Source organism: Crocuta crocuta, unplaced genomic scaffold, assembly GCF_008692635.1.
Source record: "Crocuta crocuta isolate KB4526 unplaced genomic scaffold, BGI_CrCroc_1.0 scaffold134, whole genome shotgun sequence".
NCBI classification, from domain to species: Eukaryota; Metazoa; Chordata; class Mammalia; order Carnivora; family Hyaenidae; genus Crocuta; species Crocuta crocuta.
The window spans coordinates 2,899,071-2,921,431 of NW_027530183.1; the positions used below are offsets into that span (position 1 = coordinate 2,899,071).

A 22,361-nucleotide genomic window follows, 5' to 3' on the forward strand; every position below is an offset into this window, starting at 1 on the left:
CTTTTCATGTTGATATATAAAGAGCTACCCTACTTCAGCTTTTTAATGTTAGCCTAACAATTTTGGGTGTATGTCTTCTCAATTGATTGACATTCAGATCTCTCATCTTTCATTATTATAATAATAAATGCATATCCTTATTTGTGTGTGCATGTATAGATATATATGTTATGTGTTTATATATTCATTTTATGTGTATGTCTATACAGGTATGTATATATGTATATGTGCATATATGTCTTTGCTCACTTTTCNTGCATATCCTATTTGTGTGTGCATGTATAGATATATATGTTATGTGTTTATATATTCATTTTATGTGTATGTCTATGTCTATACAGGTATGTATATATGTATATGTGCATATATGTCTTTGCTCACTTTTCCAACCTTTTTGTTACGATTTTTTTTTTGAAATGGAATTTCTGGATCAAAGAGTAGAAACTTATTTACTATTTTTTTTGAGCTTATTTAATTTTGGTAGATTTATTAGATTGCCCTCTAGAAGCATTGTCCTAATTTATCCTGCTACCATTCATTCTCCTTACCTTTTCCAGCTTTGAAAGTTAGCACACTTTAATCTTTGTCTATATGATGAGAGGAAAAAAGTACTTCTGTATTATATTAATATATTTTTGGTTGTTAGGCTAATAGTCATCTTTTCATATTTTGTAAGTCCTATTCTTTATTCCACTCTACTTACACAAACCAGGCTGCATTATATAGTGCTTGTGAAATCAGCTTAAGGAAATTCTTGTATTCCCAGTTGGGTGAGTGCTTTTTTTCCCCCATGAAAGCCTGTTTGATTTTGTAAAATGCTTTTTCTGTGCCTACTGAGATGATCATGTGGAGTTTTTCATATGGTATCATATGGTATAAAAATGATTGATTTTTATATGGTGACCCAGCTTGTATTCTTGGAATAAATCTCACTTGGCCCTGGTAAGAGTAATCCTTTTACTGTGATGCTGGATTTGGTTTGATGCTGGATCTTGTCGAGGATGTTTATATCTATATTTACAAGAGATATTGTTTATGTAATTTTCTAGTGATACCTTAGTCCAGCTTTAGTTACAGGGTAATTCTGGCCTCATAGACTAAGCTAGGAAGAGTTCTATTTTTTTAAAAATATTGTATTTTTGAAATACAAAATGTATTTTGAAATATAAAAATGTATTTTTAAAAAATAGAGCTTTTCCTAGCTCAAAAAGAGAACTTCTTGAAACACTTTAAGAAGGGCCAGTGTTCATTCTTTAAACATTGAGTAGCATATTTCATGAAGCCATCTGGTCCTGGGTTTTTCTTTGCTGGGGGTTTTTCCATTACTGATTTAATCTCTTGTTAAAGGTTGCTCAGATTTTTTTTCTTGAATCAGTTTTAGTGCTTTGTGTGTTCCCAGGAATGTGTATATTTCTTCTGGGTCACCTACTTGTTGGCATACAGTTGTTCATAGTATTCTCTTATATACACTTTTATGTTAATAAACTCGGCAGTAATGTTTTTATTTTCATAATAGTTTGTCTTCTCTTTTTTCTCAGTCAGTCTAGCTAAAAGTTTTGTCAATTTTGTTGACCTTTTCAAAGAGCCAACTTTTGGTCTTATTGATTTTTTTTTTCCTACTATAATCTGTTCTCCATTTAATTATCTCTGCTTTAATCATTATTTCTTCCATTTTGCTTGCTTTAGGTTTAGTTCTCTTTTCTAGTTTATTAAGGTGAAAAGTTAGGTTATGGATTTGAGATCTTGGGATTTATTTTTAATGTAGTCATTTACAGCTATAATTTTTATGTAAGGCATTTAAAACTATAAATTTCCCTCCGAGCACTCTTTTGCTGCATCCCATAAATTTTGGTATGTTGTGGATTTTTTGTTCATCTCGAAGTATTTCCTAATGTCTTCTGCTTTTGTTTTGTCCCATTGGTTAATTTCTACATACTTGTGAATTTTCCAGTTTTCCTTCTGTTAACTGGTTTCTGATCATAATCCATTGTGGTTAGAGAACATATTATGTATGAGTTTAGTCTTTTTAAATTTAATGAGACTTCTTTTGTGGTCTTACATGTAGTCTGTCCTTGGCACTATTTGTATCCTTGAGAGGATTATGAATTCTTCTGTTGTTGGGTGGAGTGTTCTACAGATGCTATTAGGTCTAGTGATTTATACTTTTGTTTTAAGTCTTCTATTTCTTTGCTAATCTAATTGTTCAATTCATTGTTGAAAGTAAAATTAATGTCTCCAATTCATCTTTTTAAACTGTGTCTTTTCTCAATTCCATCAATTTTTCCTTCATGTATTTTGGAGCTCTATCATTAGGTATATGAACAACTTTTCATAAAATGTTCTTCCCTTGAGCACTTGGGTGGCTCAGTCGGTTGAGTATCTAACATTTGATTTCAACTCACGTCATGGTCCCAGGGTCATGGGATTCTCTCTCTCTCTCTCTCTCTCTTTCACAAATAAAAAAAAATTAAGTTTCTTTTAAAAAATAAATGTTTGGGGCGCCTGGGTGGCTTAGTCGGTTGAGCGTCCGACTTTCGCTTAGGACATGATCTCGCGGTTCGTGGGTTCAAGCCCCGCATCGGGCTCTGTGCTGACTGGCAGCTCAGACCCTGGAGCCTGTTTCAGTCTGTGACTCCCTCTCTCTCTGACCCTCCCCTGCTCACGCTGTCTCTCTGTCTCTCTCCTAGAAATAAATAAAACATTAAAAAAAAATTTTTTTTAAATAAATAAATAAATAAATAATAAATGTTTTTCTCTCATTTAAGTTACCTGTCGTCAATTAGTGATATAAACAATGTAGCATAATCTGAATGTATGAGTTAAATGTAATTAGATATTCTGATCAATTTTTTTGACAGTCAAGATTTATTTTTGTTTGATATCCTTTTAAAAACATCTATCCTCCTCCATAAAATATGCATTAAAATTTGCCTTTAAAAATTTAGTGTTTGTGTGTGCTACAGAAAGATACTAGTTTTTGTTGGCTAGTACCATAAAAAAGAAAATGTTAGAAGGTGATAGGTAACATTTGTATCATATTAATGTATAAAGTACTTCCATGCACATTACCAGTGGAGTGCTAAAGCCAGCTTATAGTCATTCAGGGACACCACGTTAATAGCTTAAAATCAGCCACCACAGAAAATAAATGGTACAAAACAGGTAACTCTGTGCCCTAAAGAGCCAGTTGTGAAACATTTGCTAGCATACCACTCCATTAACCCCATTTTTCAGATTAAACACAAAAACAAAAAAGTCTAAACTTTATAAAGAGTAGAAATATATTCCCCCAAATTACTCAGCTACTTACGTGGTAGTTAATCAAACATAGTCCTTCTACCTGAAGACACCCTATGTCCCTAAGTATTCCTATGCCCCACGTGCATTCTCCTACTCCACACTAACAGGTATGCCTGAAATATTTTTTAATAGTTTCTACAAAATTGGTCATTGAATATTTATTTCATAGGATTTGCAACTCTTGTTAACGTTAGACTGTCATGGGAAAACATTTTTCCATGTACTGATATTTTAATGATTAAGACTTTATTCTGCCAAGAAATTGATTTTCTAGAAGCCTTTTCTTTTGGTCTTTTAAAAATCATGATATTCGTTAGCCATTATATTTAACGAATTTTTTCTTGCAGAGTCTAAAACTTTGGATACAGAGATCACATACACTAAGAAAAGTTTAGTCAGTGCAACACCATTTGATTGATAGGTTCACAAGACCACTGTGTGAATGAGGGAGTATGTCATACTGTTTACACAGGTGTTTGTGAGCTTTCATGGAGCTTGGGAATAGTGAAGTCTGGTAGCAATATGCTAGAAAGTGACTTTCCTTCTGGATACTTCAAGGCACAAGCATCCTTCACTTCCTAGATTTATTGCCCTATTGCCCTAATATCTAATACCTTGCCTATTGCCACAGGCTAACGGATTGCTTAGTCTTCAAGCTTCTGTTGCCTCCTCTGGGCCAAAAGCGATCACCTTTATTATTATATTTTCTTTCCTATTGCATCTTCAGACTTTTTTTGTATGTAATTCATCAGGGTCTAGGGTGAACACAGTGTTCTAGAGCACATTCCCTTATAAGCACACTACTGTACTTCTCAACTGTCCTAATTTTATTTTACTGCATATGTTTTCTTTTTTTTAAATTTTTTAAAATGTTTATTTCTGAGAGAGAGAATGAGAGCGTGATCAGGGGAGGGTCAGAGAGAGAGGGAGACAGAGAATTCAAAGCAGGCTCCAGGCTCTGAGCTAGCTGTCAGCACAGAGCCTGACATGGGGCTCAAACCCACAAACCATGAGATCATGACCTGAGCCGAAGTTGGACACTTAACTGACTGAGCCACCCACGTGCCCCTGTTTTACTGCATGTTTTCTATCTGAATGAACTATTCTGTATTTGTTCCTAACGACTCCAATCCAATTCTTTTTGTCTCACTTCTCTTAACTAGTCACACATATTTAAACTCTGCCACCCCAAAATGTTAGTCACTTAGTTTGGTGATGTTGGCAAATTTCATGAGTGTATTTAATTATGTACCTTTTCTTCTAAGTCATTAATAAAATGTTAAAAACTGACAACCAGTTATTGTGTAACACCATCTTTTTTTTTAAGTTTATGTATTTATTTTGACAGAGAAAGAGAGAGAAAGCACAGTCAGGAGTGGTACAGAGAGAGAGGGAGAGAATCCCAAGCAGGGCCCCCACTGCAAGCACAGGGCCTGATTTGGGCATTGAACTCAGAAACTGTGATATCATGACAGGAGTGGAAACCAGGAGTCAGATGCTCAATCGACTGAGCCACCCAGGTGCCCCCCACTTTTAAATTTTTTTTTTTTATTTTGAGAGAGAGAGGGCAAGAGCATGGGAAGGGCAGAGATAAAGGGAGAGAGAGAATCCCAAGTAGGCTTCATGCTGTCAGTGCAGAGCCTGATGCAGGACTCAAGCTCACGAAACCACAACATCATGACCTGAGCTGAAACCAAGAGTCAGACACTTAACCAATTGAGCCACCCAGGCACCCCTTGTATAACACCATTCTAAACACATGTGTTCTAACACACAGATAACAAAGGCCATTTTTTAGGGACCACATAGTGCATATGACAGGGTGTTTAGACAGTGAAAATGCAGCATAGAACTAAGTAACAAAACCAAAAATTAAATCAAGACCTAGTAAATGTAAGGGTTCCATATAGAGATCAAGGACCTTGAACTGGGCACATTTTTATATTTTAATTTTCTCTGACACTTTAGAAATTGTTCACTAAAGAGTCTTCGTGTATAATAAAACTTGTATAACGGTATTTGACTTTTTCCCCAAGACTTCTAAAGATTAGAAGTGAATCTGTCAGTCTTAATCTAGTTGATTTATTTTCGAGTCCTGGCTAGTTCTATAATTCTCATTTGCAAAATAGGAACTGTCATATCTCCTTTGCAGGCTGTTGTAGAACTTCAGTGAGGGGTACTCTGTATACTGTTTAACACAGCATGCAGTACATGAGAAGCACTGAATAAATGGTGGCTATTATTAATGCTAAAGCAGCTACTACTTTTGAGCACTTACAATGGGTCAGATGCTACAAGTCCTTTATGTTATGATTCCTGTGGTAATTTAACAGTTGTTTAGCATAGAACTAAAGCTAAAGTTTCAGGAAATGTTTTGTTGCTAACGACTGCTTCTGATATCAGTTTGGGACCCATCCTGGAACCTGAGGAAGTGGTAGACAAGCTGATGAATGGGATCCTGACTGAGCAGAAAATGATTTTTATTCCATCTTCTATACGCTTGTTAGTATTAGTGGAAAGGTAAGCGACAGTTACATCTATCAGCATTATAAACAAAGATTTATGTATTATCTATTTGTACTCAGATTTGAAACCAGACATTTGATAAAGTACAATTAAATAAAATTAAGGTAATAAAAATGATAGGCTTAAATAAGCCTAAGTATTTTTTTTAAGTTTATTTATTTTTGAGAGAGAGAGAGAGAGAGAAAGAGAGTGAGTGAGTGTGAGCGTGGGAAGGGCAGAGAGAGAGAGAGAGAGAGAGAATCTGAAGCAGGCTCTGCACAGCCAGCACAGAGCTAGATGTGGGTCTCAAGCTCACAAAACGGTGAGATCATGACCTGAGCCAAAACCAAGAGCCAAATGCTTAACCAACTGAGCCACTCAGGAGCCCCAGTCCCTCAGTTTTTAAAACCACATTTGTTAATCCTTGAAACAGGGTTTGTACAGCAGTTGGGTGAATGAACTGAATCATTTCCACAGGTTTTAAAGTCATTTTCTTTTTTTTAGAGAAAGAAGTGTGTATATTTCTGGAAGTTTTGTCTCATAAATGAATGACTATAAAGAAGGATAGGGTTTTTTTTGTTTCTTTTTTAATTTTTTTTAATGTTTATTTTTGAGAGAGAGAGAGGCAGAGCACGAGCAGGGGAGGGATAGAGAGAGGGAGACACAGAATCTGAAACAGGCTACAGGCTCAGAGCTGTCAACACAGAGCCTAACGCAGGGCTCAGACTCACTAGCTGTAAGATTATGACCTGAGCCAAAGTCCAGTGTTGAACTGACTGAGCCACCCCAAAGACGAATAGTTTTTAAGCATTGTTACATAATAGAATCATAGGACAATATTAGAGATCATAGTTAGGTTTTAGATATTCATTTAAATATATGACAGATAATCACTGAGTTCTTGTTTTGTGCAAAATCATACTGAGCCATAGAAATTGTTAAATAGTCTTCTACAATTTTAAAGATCCTTGAGCCTTGCTACTTCCACGGACCAGCAGCCTCAGCACCACCTAGGAGTTTGTTAGAAATACAGACACTCTTAGTTTTCTGAATCATCATTTGCATACTAGTAAGATCTGCATGTAGTGGATTTGAATGCATATTCAAATTTGAGAAGTACTACTTTAGAGCAGTAGCTCTCAGCTTTAGTCACATTGGAAGTCACTTAGGAGTTTTCAAAATACTAACGCCTAGGACCTACTCTCCAAGACTGATGTCATTGGTCTGGAGTATGGCCTGGTCTCTGAGAGATACAACTTTCCCAGTAATTCTGATGTACTGCCAAGATCGGAAACCACTGGATTAACTACTTTCCTCATAACACATTGCCTCAACTTTCCTCAAAACACATAGCCTCATTACTTATATGGGAACACTGTGTGGCAGTGAGGCTGGTCCAGGTAGTGAGGGGAAGGTGAAGAGGTGGCTTAGGTTAAAGGAAGGGAGGAGGGGAGGGAAGAAGGAAGAAGGAAGGATGGGAGGGAGGGAGGAAGGAAAGGAGGAAGCTTCCTGTTCTTTGTCCCTATAGTCAGGCTTCTGCAATATGGCGGGGCATCAGGATTGCTTAGGAAGATATTTTAAAAAATAGATTCTTGGGTTTCACCCCTAGAGGTTTTAATAGAGGATGTTTTGGTTGGGACCTAGACATCTGTGTTTTCACAGACAACTGCCATAGACAGATGGTTCAAAGATCATATTTTGAGAATTACTGTCCTAGGAACTGAAAATATTTCAAGAGATCAAGAGCATACGTGACACATGTCGGGCTTTTTAGCCCCTTCTGCAAGGAATTATAGTTGAACATACCTTAGAGGTTTAGGTAATGAAACTCAAGGATCTCCTTGGTAAATAACCAAGTTAAAACCTGTGTAGTGTTTAGCATTTTACTTGTTGCATTTCATAAGTAAGCACTGAGTGATTACAATCCTTTAGAATGTAAGCCTGTGAGGGAAGGAAGTTTGCCTATTTTTCATCGCTGTATGTAACCCCTGTACTTTGGAGAGTTGATGGACACATAGCGGGGCACCAAAATGTTTGTTGATTGAATAAATTAATTCTGTTTCCTAGACTTTTAGCACAGAGACTCAAAGTTTGTGCTCTGGAGTTAGATGAAGCTGTGTTTATGACTTGCTCATAACACAAACACAGATGAGTTGTTTAATTTCTTTGAAGCTCAATATCTTCATCTGTCACATGGAGACAGTAAGGCTTTGTAGGACTGTGAGGAATAAATAAAATGATTCATTTGGAGTATTCAATAAATATTATGTACAGCTATTTTTATTATTATTAACACTATTCTTATCATTGCCCTGATTTTTTCTGGCTGTGAATGTTCAGTGCTCAGTTGCCAAGCCTTATTTTAATGCCACCTGGTCAGATGTCTATATATACAGTTGACCCTGAACAACATTGGTTTGAACTGCAGGGGTCCATTTATAGGTGGATTTTTTTAAATAAGTACAGTACAATACTATAAATGTATTTTCTCCTGTGATTTCCTTAATAACATTCTCTTTACCCTAATTTACTTTATTGTGAGAGTATAGTATAGATATAACATATAAAGCATGTGTTAATTGACTATTTATGTTATCAATAAGGCTTCCAGTCAACAGTAGGCTACTAGTAGTCAAGTTTTTGGGGGAGTCAAAGATATATGTGTGTTATTCAAGGGTCAACTATAGTTACACTGACTTACATATTCTGTTTAGATCTTCTCAAATTCATTGGATTGTGACAAGTTCTGCAATATTCTTAAATACAGGCATACCTCTCAGATATTGTGTTTTTAACAAATTGAAGGTTTGTGATAATCCTATATCAGGCAAGTCTGTTAGCATCATTTTTCCAACACCATTTTCTGACTTCATGTCTCTGTGTCACATTTCGATAACTCTCAATATTTCAGACTTTTTATATTTGTCATGGTGATCTATGATTGGTGATTTCAACTTGCTGAAAGCTCAGATGATGGTTAGCGTTTTTTAGCAATAAAGTATTTTTTAATTAAAGCATATAAAATTGCTTTAGACATAATATTATTGCACATTTAATAGAGCACAGTAGAGTATAAACATCATTTTTATATGCACTGGAAGCCAAAAAATTCATTTGACTCACCTTATTGTGGTATTTGCTTTATTATGGTAGTTTGGAGCCAGACCTACAGCGTGTTCCAGGTATGCCTATATAGGGTGGAGAGAAATAAGTGAGACCTACTGTGTTTCTATCATGCACAAAATAAAATATTTAAAGTATTTTATTTTAGCACATTGATTTTTCACAAAAACACTGTGGAGTAGATATTAATGTTTCCATTTTCACATAAGGAGTTTAAAGTCAAAAGTTAAATAATTTGTTCAGCATTATGCTCAAAACCAAATGCATTCTCTGCATTTTCATTTAGCGGTCTGTTTCTTTAGTCTCTTACTTAGCGGAGTATTTGAGTAATATTTTGTATTACAAACTGTAAAATTAATTCCTATTCCCACTTCCTTCCCAATGTGATGTTTCATGTTTTAAAACCCTTTAACATCTCAACTATTTAGTTCTACACACTTCCTCTGAATTTTCTGAAGAATATGGGAGTGTATTTATTTCAAAAACCAAATATTTCAAGTCACTCCTACCCTAAAGGCAGTTAAACCTTCCTTTTCCTTTTGAAAACAAAATGGATTTAATTGGAAAGAACATATATTAGTGACTCAGAGTTAAAGTTCTTAATCTTGTGTAAGATGATACATGATAAAGGATACACCCATACTGGCAGATTATAGAAATATATTCTACTGATTATGAAACCACTGATGACACAAAGTTGCTATTAATAGGATAATGTTTTCCTTCTAATTGTTATGTTAGCTGTCACAGCAAACGTACATTCACTAGAAAGTAGTCCAGAGAAGTAAGAGACAAATCATGTTTTTTTTTTTCTTAAATAGTTTATTGTCAAGTTGGTTTCCATACGACACCATGTCTTCAGTTTTTAGACAGGCTTATTTGTACATATTCATCCAAGGCTCTCCATAGACCATAAGATAGAAACCTCCATCCTACAGGTGCTTCCACAGCCAGAAGTGGTTGAGAAAATAGCATTATAATGGGGAAAGTTATTATTTGGGGGGACTGGCTGGCTCACTCAGTAGAGCATGTGACTCTTGATCTCAGCATCATAAGTATAAGCCCCACGTTGGGCATGAAGCCTACAAAAAAAAAAGTATATTCATTATTAGGTGGGGACTAGGGCAATGGGGCTAAAGTCTGTCTTTTTAAGAAATATCCAAAAAACTTCCTTATTCTTAAATGAGGAAGAGAGAGAGAAAAGACAGAGAAAGAGAAAAAGGAAGCCCAACAAAATAGTTTCTATTTTTTATGTACCTGCTCCAACTTCCTCTCCTTTTATCCCAGGGCTGCATGACTGTATTCCAGTATTTGATTTATACATTGCACAGATAGCTGTCTAATCATAGAATATATATTAAAAAGTTCTTTTTCTCATGCAAAAAAGTAGAAGATACATAATAGATGTAAATATTTTAAAATAAGATGTTTTATAATTGCACCTAGTATTAATTTCCTAATTATTTTCATGTATCTTTTTTTTAGGATCCTTCCTGAGCGCTTCCTGGCATTTTTAAAACAAAAGATCGATATTAGGTTTGATGCAGTTATTGGATATAAAACTAAAGGACAATAAGTCCGACATGGGCTACATTCTACATTTAGTTGATGTAAATACATATCTTCAAAAATGCCTGCCTTCCAAAACATCATTATACTTAAGTAACATAACTCAAATTCTCCTTCAAACATTAGCCATAAATAAAACTGATTTACCAGGTTTAAGTGGATTTCATCTAATATTCATCAGAATTTTAATGTTTAGATTTCTGCTTTTCCTAATATCTTTTTTTCTTCAATATAATCTTTTGATGCCCTGACAGTTCACATGTATTACCACCTCTCCTTTAGCTGAAAGCTAATTTCATATAATACAAAGAGGGGGATATCTTAGGAACTGACATTATAGAAAATGGAGAAAAGGAACAAAAATAATTTTATAATATTTCTAAGATTTTGTGGCTTGTGAAGGCTTTGCAAAATTTGTACTATAAATGTGTAAGATACAGTGTTCTTTCTAATTGCAGTTAAGTTTTATATAATTCACCTGTTTCCTTTTCTATTCTCCATATAAACAAACACTTCAGGCTCTCTAAATGAAAAACTGTATCTTATGGCATTTCACAATGAGTTTCATATGATGTAAGAAATACTGCTCAAACATTTCATCCTGCACATTACTATGTTGTTTCATTCCAAAGCCAAACACTTCAGCTCAAGGAAATGTCAGATGGACACATGTTGCAGGTATAAAAGCACCGTTGGGATTTGAGGCAGAGAATTAGGAGAATGCACCCAGAGTGGCAACAATAAACAATTCAAACTTAAACTTTTGTCTCTATCTTTTTGTCTTGAACAGAAAACTTGACTTATCCTTCAAATTAAAGGAAATTGCATTATATAGTCAAAGATTTTTTTTTTTGATATCTGGACATTTTCTGGACACAAGTGAGGCTCAGTGAAATGAGAATATGAATTGAAAAAATAATTCAGGTCTGTTGGATTTCTATTGAAGAAAAATATTTCAAAGACTGTGTTAGACACATATACACAAAGTAAACAACTTTGGTCCTTCCATCAAAAGGTTCATACTTAGATAACATAACTCAGAATCACTGACCCTTGTGAAGTCTAGTAAATGAATCACATTTAGATACAGAAATTTCATGGTAAAAGATCTTGATTCTGTTTCTAAACAGAAACATGTATTAGTTTTACTTTTTTTTAACTTCTTAAAGTTTTTTTTTTTAATTTATTTTGAGAGAGAGAAAGAGTGAGCAGGGGAGGGGCAGAGAGGCAGAGAAAGAATCCCAAGCAGGCTCTGCACCACCAGCATGTAGCCCAACATGGGGCTCGAACTCACGAACTGTAAGATCATGACTGGAGCCAAAATCAAGAGTCAGACACCTAACCAACTGAGCCCCCCAGTTGCCCCAAAACTTATATTTATTTAATATGTGTCTGGTACTGTCCTAAACACTTGGCTTATTCAACAATTAAGTAATGTCATCAGTGCCACTGCAGATGATAAGGATCATATGATAATCCTCTTAAGGAGGGTTATACTGCAGATTATATAATATATAAAAATATTCCACAGCAGGTATTCCTGCAATAATGTTCTTCCTGCCATCAACTATCTTCTAATACAGAGAATCCAAATACAATTGCTGTCAGACTACATTCTACATTCAACTGATATAAATACATGTCTGAGTCAAAAATGCCTGTCTTCAAAAACATTGTCACATTTGAATAACATACTTTAGATTCTTCTCCACACATTAGCCATGCTCTGATAGCCCTCTACTGGAGTACCTGTGAATAACCACAGAATTTGTAGATTTACCTAAACGATGTCTTGTTAGGTGACAGTGACACTAGAAGGTTGAAGAGTCTCTTACAGTCAGCTTGGGACTCATTTTGAAATACATGTAGTGTTTATTATTTTGATTAAGTTATACCTGCTCCAACTTGCCAAGCAGAATAATAAAGTAGGGTAGGAGAAAACACAGTGAAACTTCAGTAAGGTGACTGAGGCCCGGAGAATACCGATAACTTTCCTCTTTTAACAATAAACATGTTTAGCTCTTAACACACTTGTCAGAAATTAACACTTGGAAGGATTCTGGCATTAACTATTATGAGAAATAAATACGACTTCTTGAAAAGTATGCTAACAGAATGGTAATCAGTCCCATTTATGAATGTTAACCACATGCTAGGCACAGTTTGCCATTTAATCTTCCAGCAAGTCTGTGTAGTAGGCGTCGTGGACGGAATTGCTGAAATTCCTGTAGCAAGCAGGAACCGAGAGCCTTAGAGGCTGACGCCCTAACTCTGTTTAAAGGTTAATGAATACTGTTTTCTGGGGTTTTGTTCTCTGCCTTCTTTTTTTTTAAAGCTTGCTCTGATTCACTAACATCAGGCAATTACTGCTATGACTCTAAGTCTGAAAACTTTTGACTGTTATTTGAATGAAGTAATTCTAACTCTGAACCCACATCCTAACAATCTAGTGGGAAAACTCATCTTAACCATCAATAGGGCTACTTCTGAGAGTCACACCAAAACCAAAGAGGCTTACATTGGCTTGGAGTAAATGGGAAATACTTCTCTAGTTGTCAATCAACTATTACGGTTCTCTGTGGTCCTAAAGTAGGGCCTTGATGACCGATGGCTCTCTCTTTTGTGACTGTTGGCAAGGACACACCATAAAATCTTCTTGAGCCCTTGCGATCACCCTGGAGCCCTCATGGGACAACTAGGACTCACTGGCTTCTATTTCTTTTGAGAATATTCCCATTTCTTGCCTTCAGAAGCACTCTTCCTTACTCTGTCCCCATGCCACCATTCTCATGCCAGAAATCTATTCTTTTTAATGGAAACAAAGATTAGAAAGAGTGAGGAATCAAGCCAAGGAAAAGGGTTAAAATTGACACTTAGTAGGTTATCAACACCAACGTGGCTAGTGAGTAAATTGCTAATAAGGATTTTACTGGGGGGGAGGGGAGCAATTATTAAGAGCCTCCTCTCCAAGGCTGGGTGATAGATTTACTCCCTTGAAGAATTCTGGATGATAGACATCGTTATTCCCATTTCATAGATGAGGTAGCTCAAAGACATTCACCAAATTTACCTGGAATCACACAGCTACTCAGAGGTCAAGCTGAGGACTTGAACCCCAGTTCGCTGACCTCAGTATCGTACAACCTCAGTGGAACTCCTGGAGAGTTGAACCATCACCCGAAGCACCCTCTGCTTCCTTCTACCCAAGCTTTCCTTGGTATTCAAACAATATTCCATAGTTAGCCAATGAAAATCTCTGATGAGAATTGAAGCTATTTCATCTAGGAATTCTTTTAAGGCAGAATGAAATCCTAAATCCCAGATGCCCAAGTAATCTACTAAAAAAATCCTAGCCTGAACTGACCCAATATCAGAACAGTCTAAAGTTTCCTGAAATTAAAATGCTGAGCCCGAAAATATTGGGATAGTCTTAATCTGCACTGGACATCTCATCCTTCCTCAAAATAAATAGGAAATCCCAGTTGACTTTAGAGCCAATCTGACCACTCAAATTATTTTTTTTCTTCTTCTTTTTCTTTTTTTTTTTTTTACAAATAGTTTATTGTCAAATTAATTTTTCTCTTTTTTTTTAATTGGTGTAGGGATAACTGGACAATCTCAGGATTAGAGAAATAGGCTTCCCTATAATTTCCCTATAATTTTATAGACTTCTCTATAATTGCAGGTGGCCTAGTATGGCAAAAAGAGCACTGGGCAAGCTAATTCAAGCTAGCATCTTCTCTATACCATCTGTGTTCCCTAACACAGATGGCACATCTAACAAGTGTCCAAACTAAAAACCTGGAATTACATCTACCTCATTTTCTCTGTTCACCATCATCCCTCATCTCAGCAAAATCCTCTAATCCTTGGCACAAACATTAAATATTGGTCACCATTCCCACATTTATATTCCCAGCCTGAATCTCTCCTCTGAATACCACACACGTATGCAAATACCTTCTTGGTATCTCTGCCTGTATGACCCACAGGCATTTCAACATAGTATTTCTGAAACTGAGATTTTGATATTATCGCAAACCTTTTCCAAACCCCATTATTCCAAACCTGTTGCTCAGGTAAAAAAAAAATTAGTATCATCCTTGATTCCTCTCTCTCACTCCCCACATTCACTACAAAAACCAATTCTGTTTGTTCTACCTTGAAAACATATCCAGGGGCATCTAGATGGCTCAGTCAGTCAAGTGTCTGACTCTTGATTTCGACTCAGGTCATGATCTCATGGTTCATGAGTTCCAGCTGCGTCAGGCTCTGCACTGCACGGGTGGGCACCCTTAAGGTCCCAAAAAGCCTATAGAGTCTGAGTGGGCCCGTCTGCGATTCCGTGGTGATTGGCATACAGTCTGGCAGCATCGGAACAGTTTCCAATCATAACTCTCAAAGCTGAGACCACTACCGCTAAGTGTCACCTAAGTTCCTTTGGGACATGGCCAGACTGACATCTGACTGGTCTCCTCATTAGAGGGGGCACTCCCACCCCTTTGTCTGTCTTTGCGACCATCTCATGGGAGCATTATGGGATTGGGACTATACAAAGAAGGGATTTTTGGAAAACTAAAATTATGTAATTATATATATATTCTTTATATTTAGGACCACCATAGCACTTCGCACAGTGGAGAATAAAGAGGCAAGAGATTTCTATTCTCCCAAAGAAATGGGTAGCCAGAGAACAAAGGTAATCGTTATATAATAATTTGACAGCAAGGTATGAAAGACAGGATGAAGGGGGTTGAGGTAGGGAAAGATTTCACAGAATATTTTTATAATAGGAGAGATCAGAAGATAGTTGAAAGCAAAAAAGACAGGTCCAGTAGGCAGGAAGAAGTTGGAATTAATAGGAAAAAAGAATAATTAGAGGAACAAGGAAAGAATTCATGAGAAGTACACAAGAGAGATCAAGACCCTTTCTTTGCTACTGTAAGGAAAGAAAAAGTAGAATTGATATGCAGAGAGGAAGCAAGGGGCTTCATAAACCAAAATATGTAAAGGTCTCTATAAGATGTGAACTTGGGATTTGTTCAGGTAGGAACTAGGTTTTGGAGCCTCAAGAAGTTTATAAGACATTTAAGGCTACCTAATACTGCTTTATCAGTTTGGCAGGGCACAGAACCCTTGACAATGTACTAATGAAGCCTCCAGAATGGAAGGGAAAAGTATTTATTTGAAGAGATTATAATCCTTAACTTCTACTTGGCTGACTGCTATAGTTAGACTAAAACAGTGGGTTATAGAAATGTACATAAATCCTATAACGTTCTCATGTTGTGGTCTCCAAAGAAATAGTTTATTTCCTAAAAACCACCATTCTACTTTCTGTCTCTATGTATTTGGCTAATGTAGGTTATATAAGTGGAGTCAAACAGTATTTGTCCTTTTGTATCTTTTACTTAGCAAAATGTTTTTAAGGTTCATGTTGTATTCATGTATTCATGTTGCATATATCAGAGTCACATTCATTTTAAAAGAGGAATGATATTGTATTGTATGTATATATATAACATTTTGTTTATCCATTCATCTGTTGATAGACACTTGGGCTGTTGATAGACTACTTTGGGGTAGTCTATCACTTTTAAGTGGAGACTTTTGACTCCTGATCTAATGCTCATTCCCATAGTATCACAAAGGAAATTGATTGCTTTATATAACCTCCAATCTCCCCCAAAGTTAAGAGGGTTTCAGGGAAATGGGCATCTCACGTAAAAAAAAAAAAAGTTAACTGAAATATTGATGCTGAGCTTTCATGAATAAACGAATCAAACTAAGCTTGAGTAGCCCATACTTTATTTAAGTCTCCTTAGGACAATACCTCTATTTTCTCTTTTTCCTTCAGTTAAACGTACACACACAAAATGGTTTACTAAGAGATAGTACATAAATCCTGTAACTTTAAAGTCCAAGAGACTACCAAGACCACTAGCTGATGCACTATCTCTAGAATTATTTGTAGAATAATTGAACTTCATTGTGCAACACATCACAGAACTGCCTCTCCATGAACAAGTCCAGAGAGAACTTTCTCCAGGATTCTTTTGTCCCTGTGCCAAGCTTTTAGTAGCAGTTGCATCATTTCCAAACTCGAGGTGTAGCCAGCCTATTAGAACATGTAGAGAATGCCTGTTGCAAGTCTGGCTTACTTCTGCCAGTCCTCTCAATATCTGGAACACAGCTCTCTCCTAGAGCTTTATGCTGAAGGTGGCTCTTTGCTGGGGACAGACAAGGATTGAGCCAGAGGAGAAGTACAGAGCACAGTCATGAATATTATCTTGGATCTGCTCCTGCTTCTGCTCACCATCATCTACTCCTACTTGGAAGCATTGGTGAAAGTTTTCATTCCCCAAAGGAGAAAATCTGTGGCTGGGGAGACTGTCCTTATTACAGGAGCCGGGCATGGAATAGGCAGGTCGACTGCCTATGAATTTGCAAAACGGAAAAGCAGACTGGTTCTGTGGGATATTAATAAGGTAATGGATTCATTGACCCCATCTTTTAAATGCCTCACAAGTAAGGCATGTTTTAAAAATTATTTGACTTAACAATCTGCTTACCTTTGTATTTTTCTTTTTTAATGTTCAATAACTAAATTCTCTGGTGCCTTATTCTATGTGCATTGGGATGGTTTGACAAAGGAAACATAATTGAGAACTAACCAGTGATTTTTTTATGCCATGATATTCAAGTTAATAACACAGACTCAGGAGCGAGGCTACTTCCAAGCTTCCAGTTTCCTTATCTTTGAAATGAGGGTAATACCTCACAGGATGGGTAAGAACAGGTGTTAGCAAATTCTAGCTAATGGGACAAACCTGGTCTTTGGGCAGGCTGTTGAGTTAGCAATGTTTTTTTGTTTTTTGTTTTTGTTTTTTTACCTTTTTTAAGGGTTCTCAGGGGTGCCTGGATGGCTCAGTCGGTTAAGCGTCCGACTTCAGCTCAGGTCATGATCTCACAGTTCGTGGGTTCGAGCCCCACATTGGGCTCTGTGCTGACAGCTAGCTCAGAGCCTGCTCAGAGCCTGGACCCTTTTCAGATTCTGTGTATCCCTCTCTCTCTAACCCTTCCCTGCTCACTCTGTCTCTCTCTCTCTTCCTCTTCTCTCTCAGAAATAAATAAAACATGAAAAAAATTAAAAAGAAAAAGGGTTGTCAAAGCAAAAATCAAATAAAGAAACAAAGAAGAACATCCAACAGCACCTCTAAGTGCCTTCTCTCCCACCCACACAATCTTGAAATTTTTACTCCCTGGCCATTTACAGGAAAAGTCTGTGGACTCCTGGGCAAGACGATTAAATAAGTGAATTTTAAGTGCTTAGAACAATGTCTGGCCCTCCTAAACATAAGCCATTTAAAAAAAAAACATGCAGTGGGTCAGCTTTCTCTTGAGCATTAATATTTTTCTTGTACTGTTATTTGTAAATACTATATTAGCTACTCAAAAATAAAACTCAAGTAAGTGAAATTCTGTATCATTTCCCCTACACTTTGAATTCTGAAGGCCATAAAAATATACACAGAAAAAGTGTGTATACACACAGAAATATACACAGATTTCGAGGTTGGAAAAATTGTAAACTTTTTTAAGAATCAGATTTTCTGGGTGCCTGGGTGGCTCAGTCAGTTAGGTGTCCAACTTTGGCTCAGGTCATGATCTCATGGTTCAAGGGTTTGAGCTCCATGTCAGGCTCTCTGCTGTCAGCACAGAGCCCACTTAAGACCCTCTGTCCCCCTCTCTCTGTCCTTCCCCTACCCATGCTTACTTTCTCAAAAATAAACAAACATAAAAAAAAAAAGAATCTGTTTTCCACAGATCACAGTGAGATTTTAATTACCATTATATTACTACTCTCTGTTGTTCCTTGCTGTCATGTCCAGTTGCCCTATTTCTTAAAGCCTTCAAAAATATCACTTTGGGGTACCTGGCTGGCTCAGTCAGCAGTATGCAACTCTTAATCTCGGGGTTGTAAGTCCAAGCCCCACGTTGGGTGTAGAGATTACTTAAAAATAAAATCTTTAGGGGCGCCTGGATGGCTCAGTCAGTTAGGCAACTGAATTCAGCTCAGGTCATAATCTCACAACTTACAGGTTCGAGCCCCATGTTGGGCTCTGTGCTGACAGCCAGCTCAGAGCCTGGAGCCTGTTTCAGATTCTGTGTCTCCCTCTCTCTCTGACCCTCCCCTGTTCATGCTGTCTCTCTCTCTCTCAGAAATAAATAAAACATAAAAAATTTAAAAAATAAATAAAAAGAAAGAGAAAAGAAAAAAGAAAAGAAAGAAGTATAAATCCAGGAAAAAGGCTTGATAAAATATAACTTTTGAATCTCTTTCCAGATATGGGTTTTGGAGAGATGACTGATATTCATTATATTTTTAATTTTTTTAGTAAAAATTTTTTAAAATATTTATTTTTGAGAAAGAGAGAGAGAGAGATAGGGTGTAGGGGAGGAACAGAGAGAGAGGGAGACACAGAATCCGAAGCAGGTTCCAGAGTCTGAGCTGTCAGCACAGAGCCCTACATGGCGCTGGAACTCACGAACAGCAGGTTCATGATCTGAGCCAAAGTCAGATGCTTAACTGACTGAGCCACCCAGGCGCCCCTATTTATTGCATTTTCAAAATTTCAGTGACAAGGAATAAAAATGACTTATTTAAGATTCTACCTGAAGGATGCATCATCTAACCTCATAGGGTATCTGAATCCTTGAATTTTACAGTTAAACAATAAAGGTATTAGGGGCTCCTGCATGGCTCAGTTGGTTAAGCAACCAACTCTTGGTTTCCAGCTTGAGTCATGATCTCCTTGTTTGTGGAATGGAGACCCAAGTCTCTGTGCTGAGAATGCAGAGCCTGCTTGAGATTCTCTCTCCCCCTGCCCCTCCCCCCACTCACATGTACACGTGCTCTCTCTCTCTCAAAATAAATAACTTAAAAACCAAACATTCAAGATATTAAGTGATTCACTATAAGGCTATAAATGTACCTCAGATCTCCTTTAACGTGTGGAAAGTGCCATCTCTCATAGTATTGAATGACTTTTTTTGCCTTACATAGAGCCATGTTAGCAGTTTGCCCTCATTCGATCTAAACTGTTGCTTTAGGAACACTCTGAAAAGTGGAGTCACTGCAAACTAGGGTTGAGGCTAAGGCAAGTATTTTGCTTACAAAAAGACAAGACATTACATTTTGTAATTCTCTTGCTCAGTTATAAGACTGACACATTTTTAATTCTTCAATCAAAGCATCTGATGAAAGCTCTGGTCATGAATTCTCTCTACTGACCATGAGTCTAGAGACAAAAGAATGCATGGTGGTTCTTGTAATCTGACAATGAACAAGCTACCAACTTAAGTCTACATCAGTGAAAGAGCTCCTCTCCTCCTTCTTTACTCCTCTGCAAGCCCCAAAAGGCTATGAGGGGATATTGGCTTTGTGACTTTGTGTCCTAATTTCTCCAAGGGTCTGTCCTTTGGGATTTCAGGCTGTTGCTCTGGGACTTAGCCTGAGGTAGTGGGATATCAAGGACCTAAGGGAGGCAGCTTTGGCTAAGGGAAACCACCTGCCACTAATTCAGGGACTGCCCTAAATAACAACCACACTGTGATCATCTCAGTGTGAGAGAAGGGCTTTCAGATGGCCTTGCCTCTTCATCACAGAGAAGAATCTACAAATTGTGAGAGGAAGAAGTTCAATTTAAAAATTTTTTACTGTTTATTTTTCAGAGAGACAGAGCATGAGCAGGGGAGAGGCAGAGGGAGACACAGAATCCGAAGCAGGCTCTGCACTGTCAGCCCAAAGCCAGCTGTGGGGCTCTAGCCCAGCGTGGCTCTTGAACCCACAAACTGTGAAATCATGACCTGAGCTAAAGTCAGATGCTTAACTGACTGAGTCACCCAGGCACCCTAAAAAGTGTAATTTTTAAAACCTTATAATCTTCTGTATAAATCAATGGATATCAAAACCTGAAAGGAATTCTAATTTTCCAAAAATGCAGATCAAGAAACATCAGGACAATTTTATCTTAGGAAAAAAGTCTTTGAATTTAGGCTAAAAATAAGTTTCTCTATCTCTGTGTCCTGGAGTTACTACATATAAAGTTACTACAAACTTATTATATGTGTGGAGTTTTTACACAGATAAGACTATGAACTTTACCCCTTTTCACCCCAAAACACTTGAAGATAATATTATATCCCCAAGACTGGTAGCAATGTCTCCCTAGAAAAGCCTTCCTTGAACAAGAATCCTTCTCTCTCCTTCCTTCCTAGAGGCTTAAATCAAAATGGTCAAGAAAAGTATGACAGGCAGAGGCAATATCATTAAAAATTACCACTAGTTTAGAATTGCTACCTGGTGCTTTACTGCCTATTATATGGTTGGTGCTCAACAACAATTTGACAATATGTCACGTGATAAGCTGAATTTTCTTTTCTTCTGCATACACCAGCATCTCCATTCATGACCCCACAAAGAGCAACATCTTTCAAACACGCTCTTCTGGCTATAAGAGTAGCCTGCTTTAGAAAAACTGCATTCAAGGAACCTCTAACCCAAGATAAAAAGCTGGAAAAACATGAAGATTTTATTTATTTTGTTTAGATGCAGAATGGCTGTTGAGAATGTAACCAAACAAGATGAAAACCCATATCTAATATGAGCACTCACTGGCAGAAATGCCAGGTATAATTTCCTTGCAAATTATGCAGGCAGTGTCTCTCATGAAACTTTTGTACAAACAAGGAGGGCATTTTGGACATGAATTTTAATCTTTTTTTTTTTTAAAATAGGCTTCATGCCCGGTTCAGAGCCTCGTGTGGAGCCCAACACAGGGCTTGAACTTGCAACCCTGATATCAAGACCTGAGCAGAGGTCAAGAGTCAGATACTTACCCTAACCTTCTGAGCCACCTAGGTGTCACGTGAATTTTAATCTTTAAAGAAACTTCTTCTCCAGGTCTCTCTTCCCTACTCTTGTTCCCTAAGTGATCTACATCTTTCTACATTTGTTTTTTCCAATTATAGCACAGTGTTGAGGAAACAGCAGCTGAGTGCAGAAAACTGGGGGCCACCGCACATGCGTCTGTGGTAGACTGCAGTAACCGAGAAGACATTTATAACTCCATAAAGCAGGTGAGATTTCAGAGTACAAATTCCTTCAAATAATTTTGAATCTATTTCCATGGACAATGGAAAGTTTCTTTATGGCTGCTTGATTTAAATTATATTTTAGCCTCTGCTAACTAAGGTAGTTGTATGAATAAGGAAGGACATGCATTTCTTTCCTTGTATAGAACCTACTCAACTCTGCCTATTATTATTATTATTTCATATTTTTAATCAATTTCTTTCTGATCAGAAGTGTGAGCAGTGGTATAGAGTGACAGAGAAGAGATTCATCACCAGGAGAAAGGATCACTTTCTTTGTTTCCTTAATCCTATCACTTTTGCAGTTAATTCCTTTTTTTCCTTTATTTCCTTTATGGTATTTTATTTATGTTACTAGTGATCTAATCTTCTATAGAAAATGTAATGTTAGTAATTATTATAACCATTTTTAAAAGAGTAAATATCAAATAAACAAAGCACTCCAATAAACTACTGCACCCTTTAATCTCTACAATAACTCCATTAACCTCATTTGACAGATGAACAAATTGAGATTTTGCTCCATTAAGGAGGGGTTAAGCCCATCCATGATCATGTAATTAGTAGGTGGTAGAAACAAGACTACTCAGCACTATAACAATGTTTGGTCAGAACCAATATATCAATTAATCAACATAAATATTAATTTCACTTTATAGATAAGTTTTTAAAATCTATTATTTACAGAGTATGAAAATTCAGATGTT

At 36.8% G+C, this 22,361-nt stretch overlaps 2 protein-coding genes across 4 annotated transcripts in view; both read left to right on the plus strand.

Moving 5' to 3' along the window:
* HSD17B11 (hydroxysteroid 17-beta dehydrogenase 11) overlaps positions 1 to 11,257 on the plus strand; it is a 38,238-nt gene extending 26,981 nt beyond the window's left edge. The window contains exons 6-7 of one of the 2 annotated variants that reach the window (XM_077765135.1): positions 5,704 to 5,820; positions 10,414 to 11,257. In XM_077765135.1, the coding sequence (XP_077621261.1) occupies positions 5,704 to 5,820; positions 10,414 to 10,504 (208 nt within the window). In that variant the 3' untranslated portion in view covers positions 10,505 to 11,257. The remainder of the gene's footprint in view (positions 1 to 5,703; positions 5,821 to 10,413) is intronic. The other variant, XM_077765136.1, reaches the window with a different exon arrangement.
* A 5,487-nt stretch (positions 11,258 to 16,744) lies between these two features.
* Positions 16,745 to 22,361, plus strand: part of HSD17B13 (hydroxysteroid 17-beta dehydrogenase 13) — a 29,515-nt gene continuing 23,898 nt past the window's right edge. The window contains exons 1-2 of one of the 2 annotated variants that reach the window (XM_077765098.1): positions 16,745 to 16,985; positions 21,532 to 21,639. In XM_077765098.1, the coding sequence (XP_077621224.1) occupies positions 16,776 to 16,985; positions 21,532 to 21,639 (318 nt within the window). In that variant the 5' untranslated portion in view covers positions 16,745 to 16,775. The remainder of the gene's footprint in view (positions 16,986 to 21,531; positions 21,640 to 22,361) is intronic. The other variant, XM_077765099.1, reaches the window with a different exon arrangement.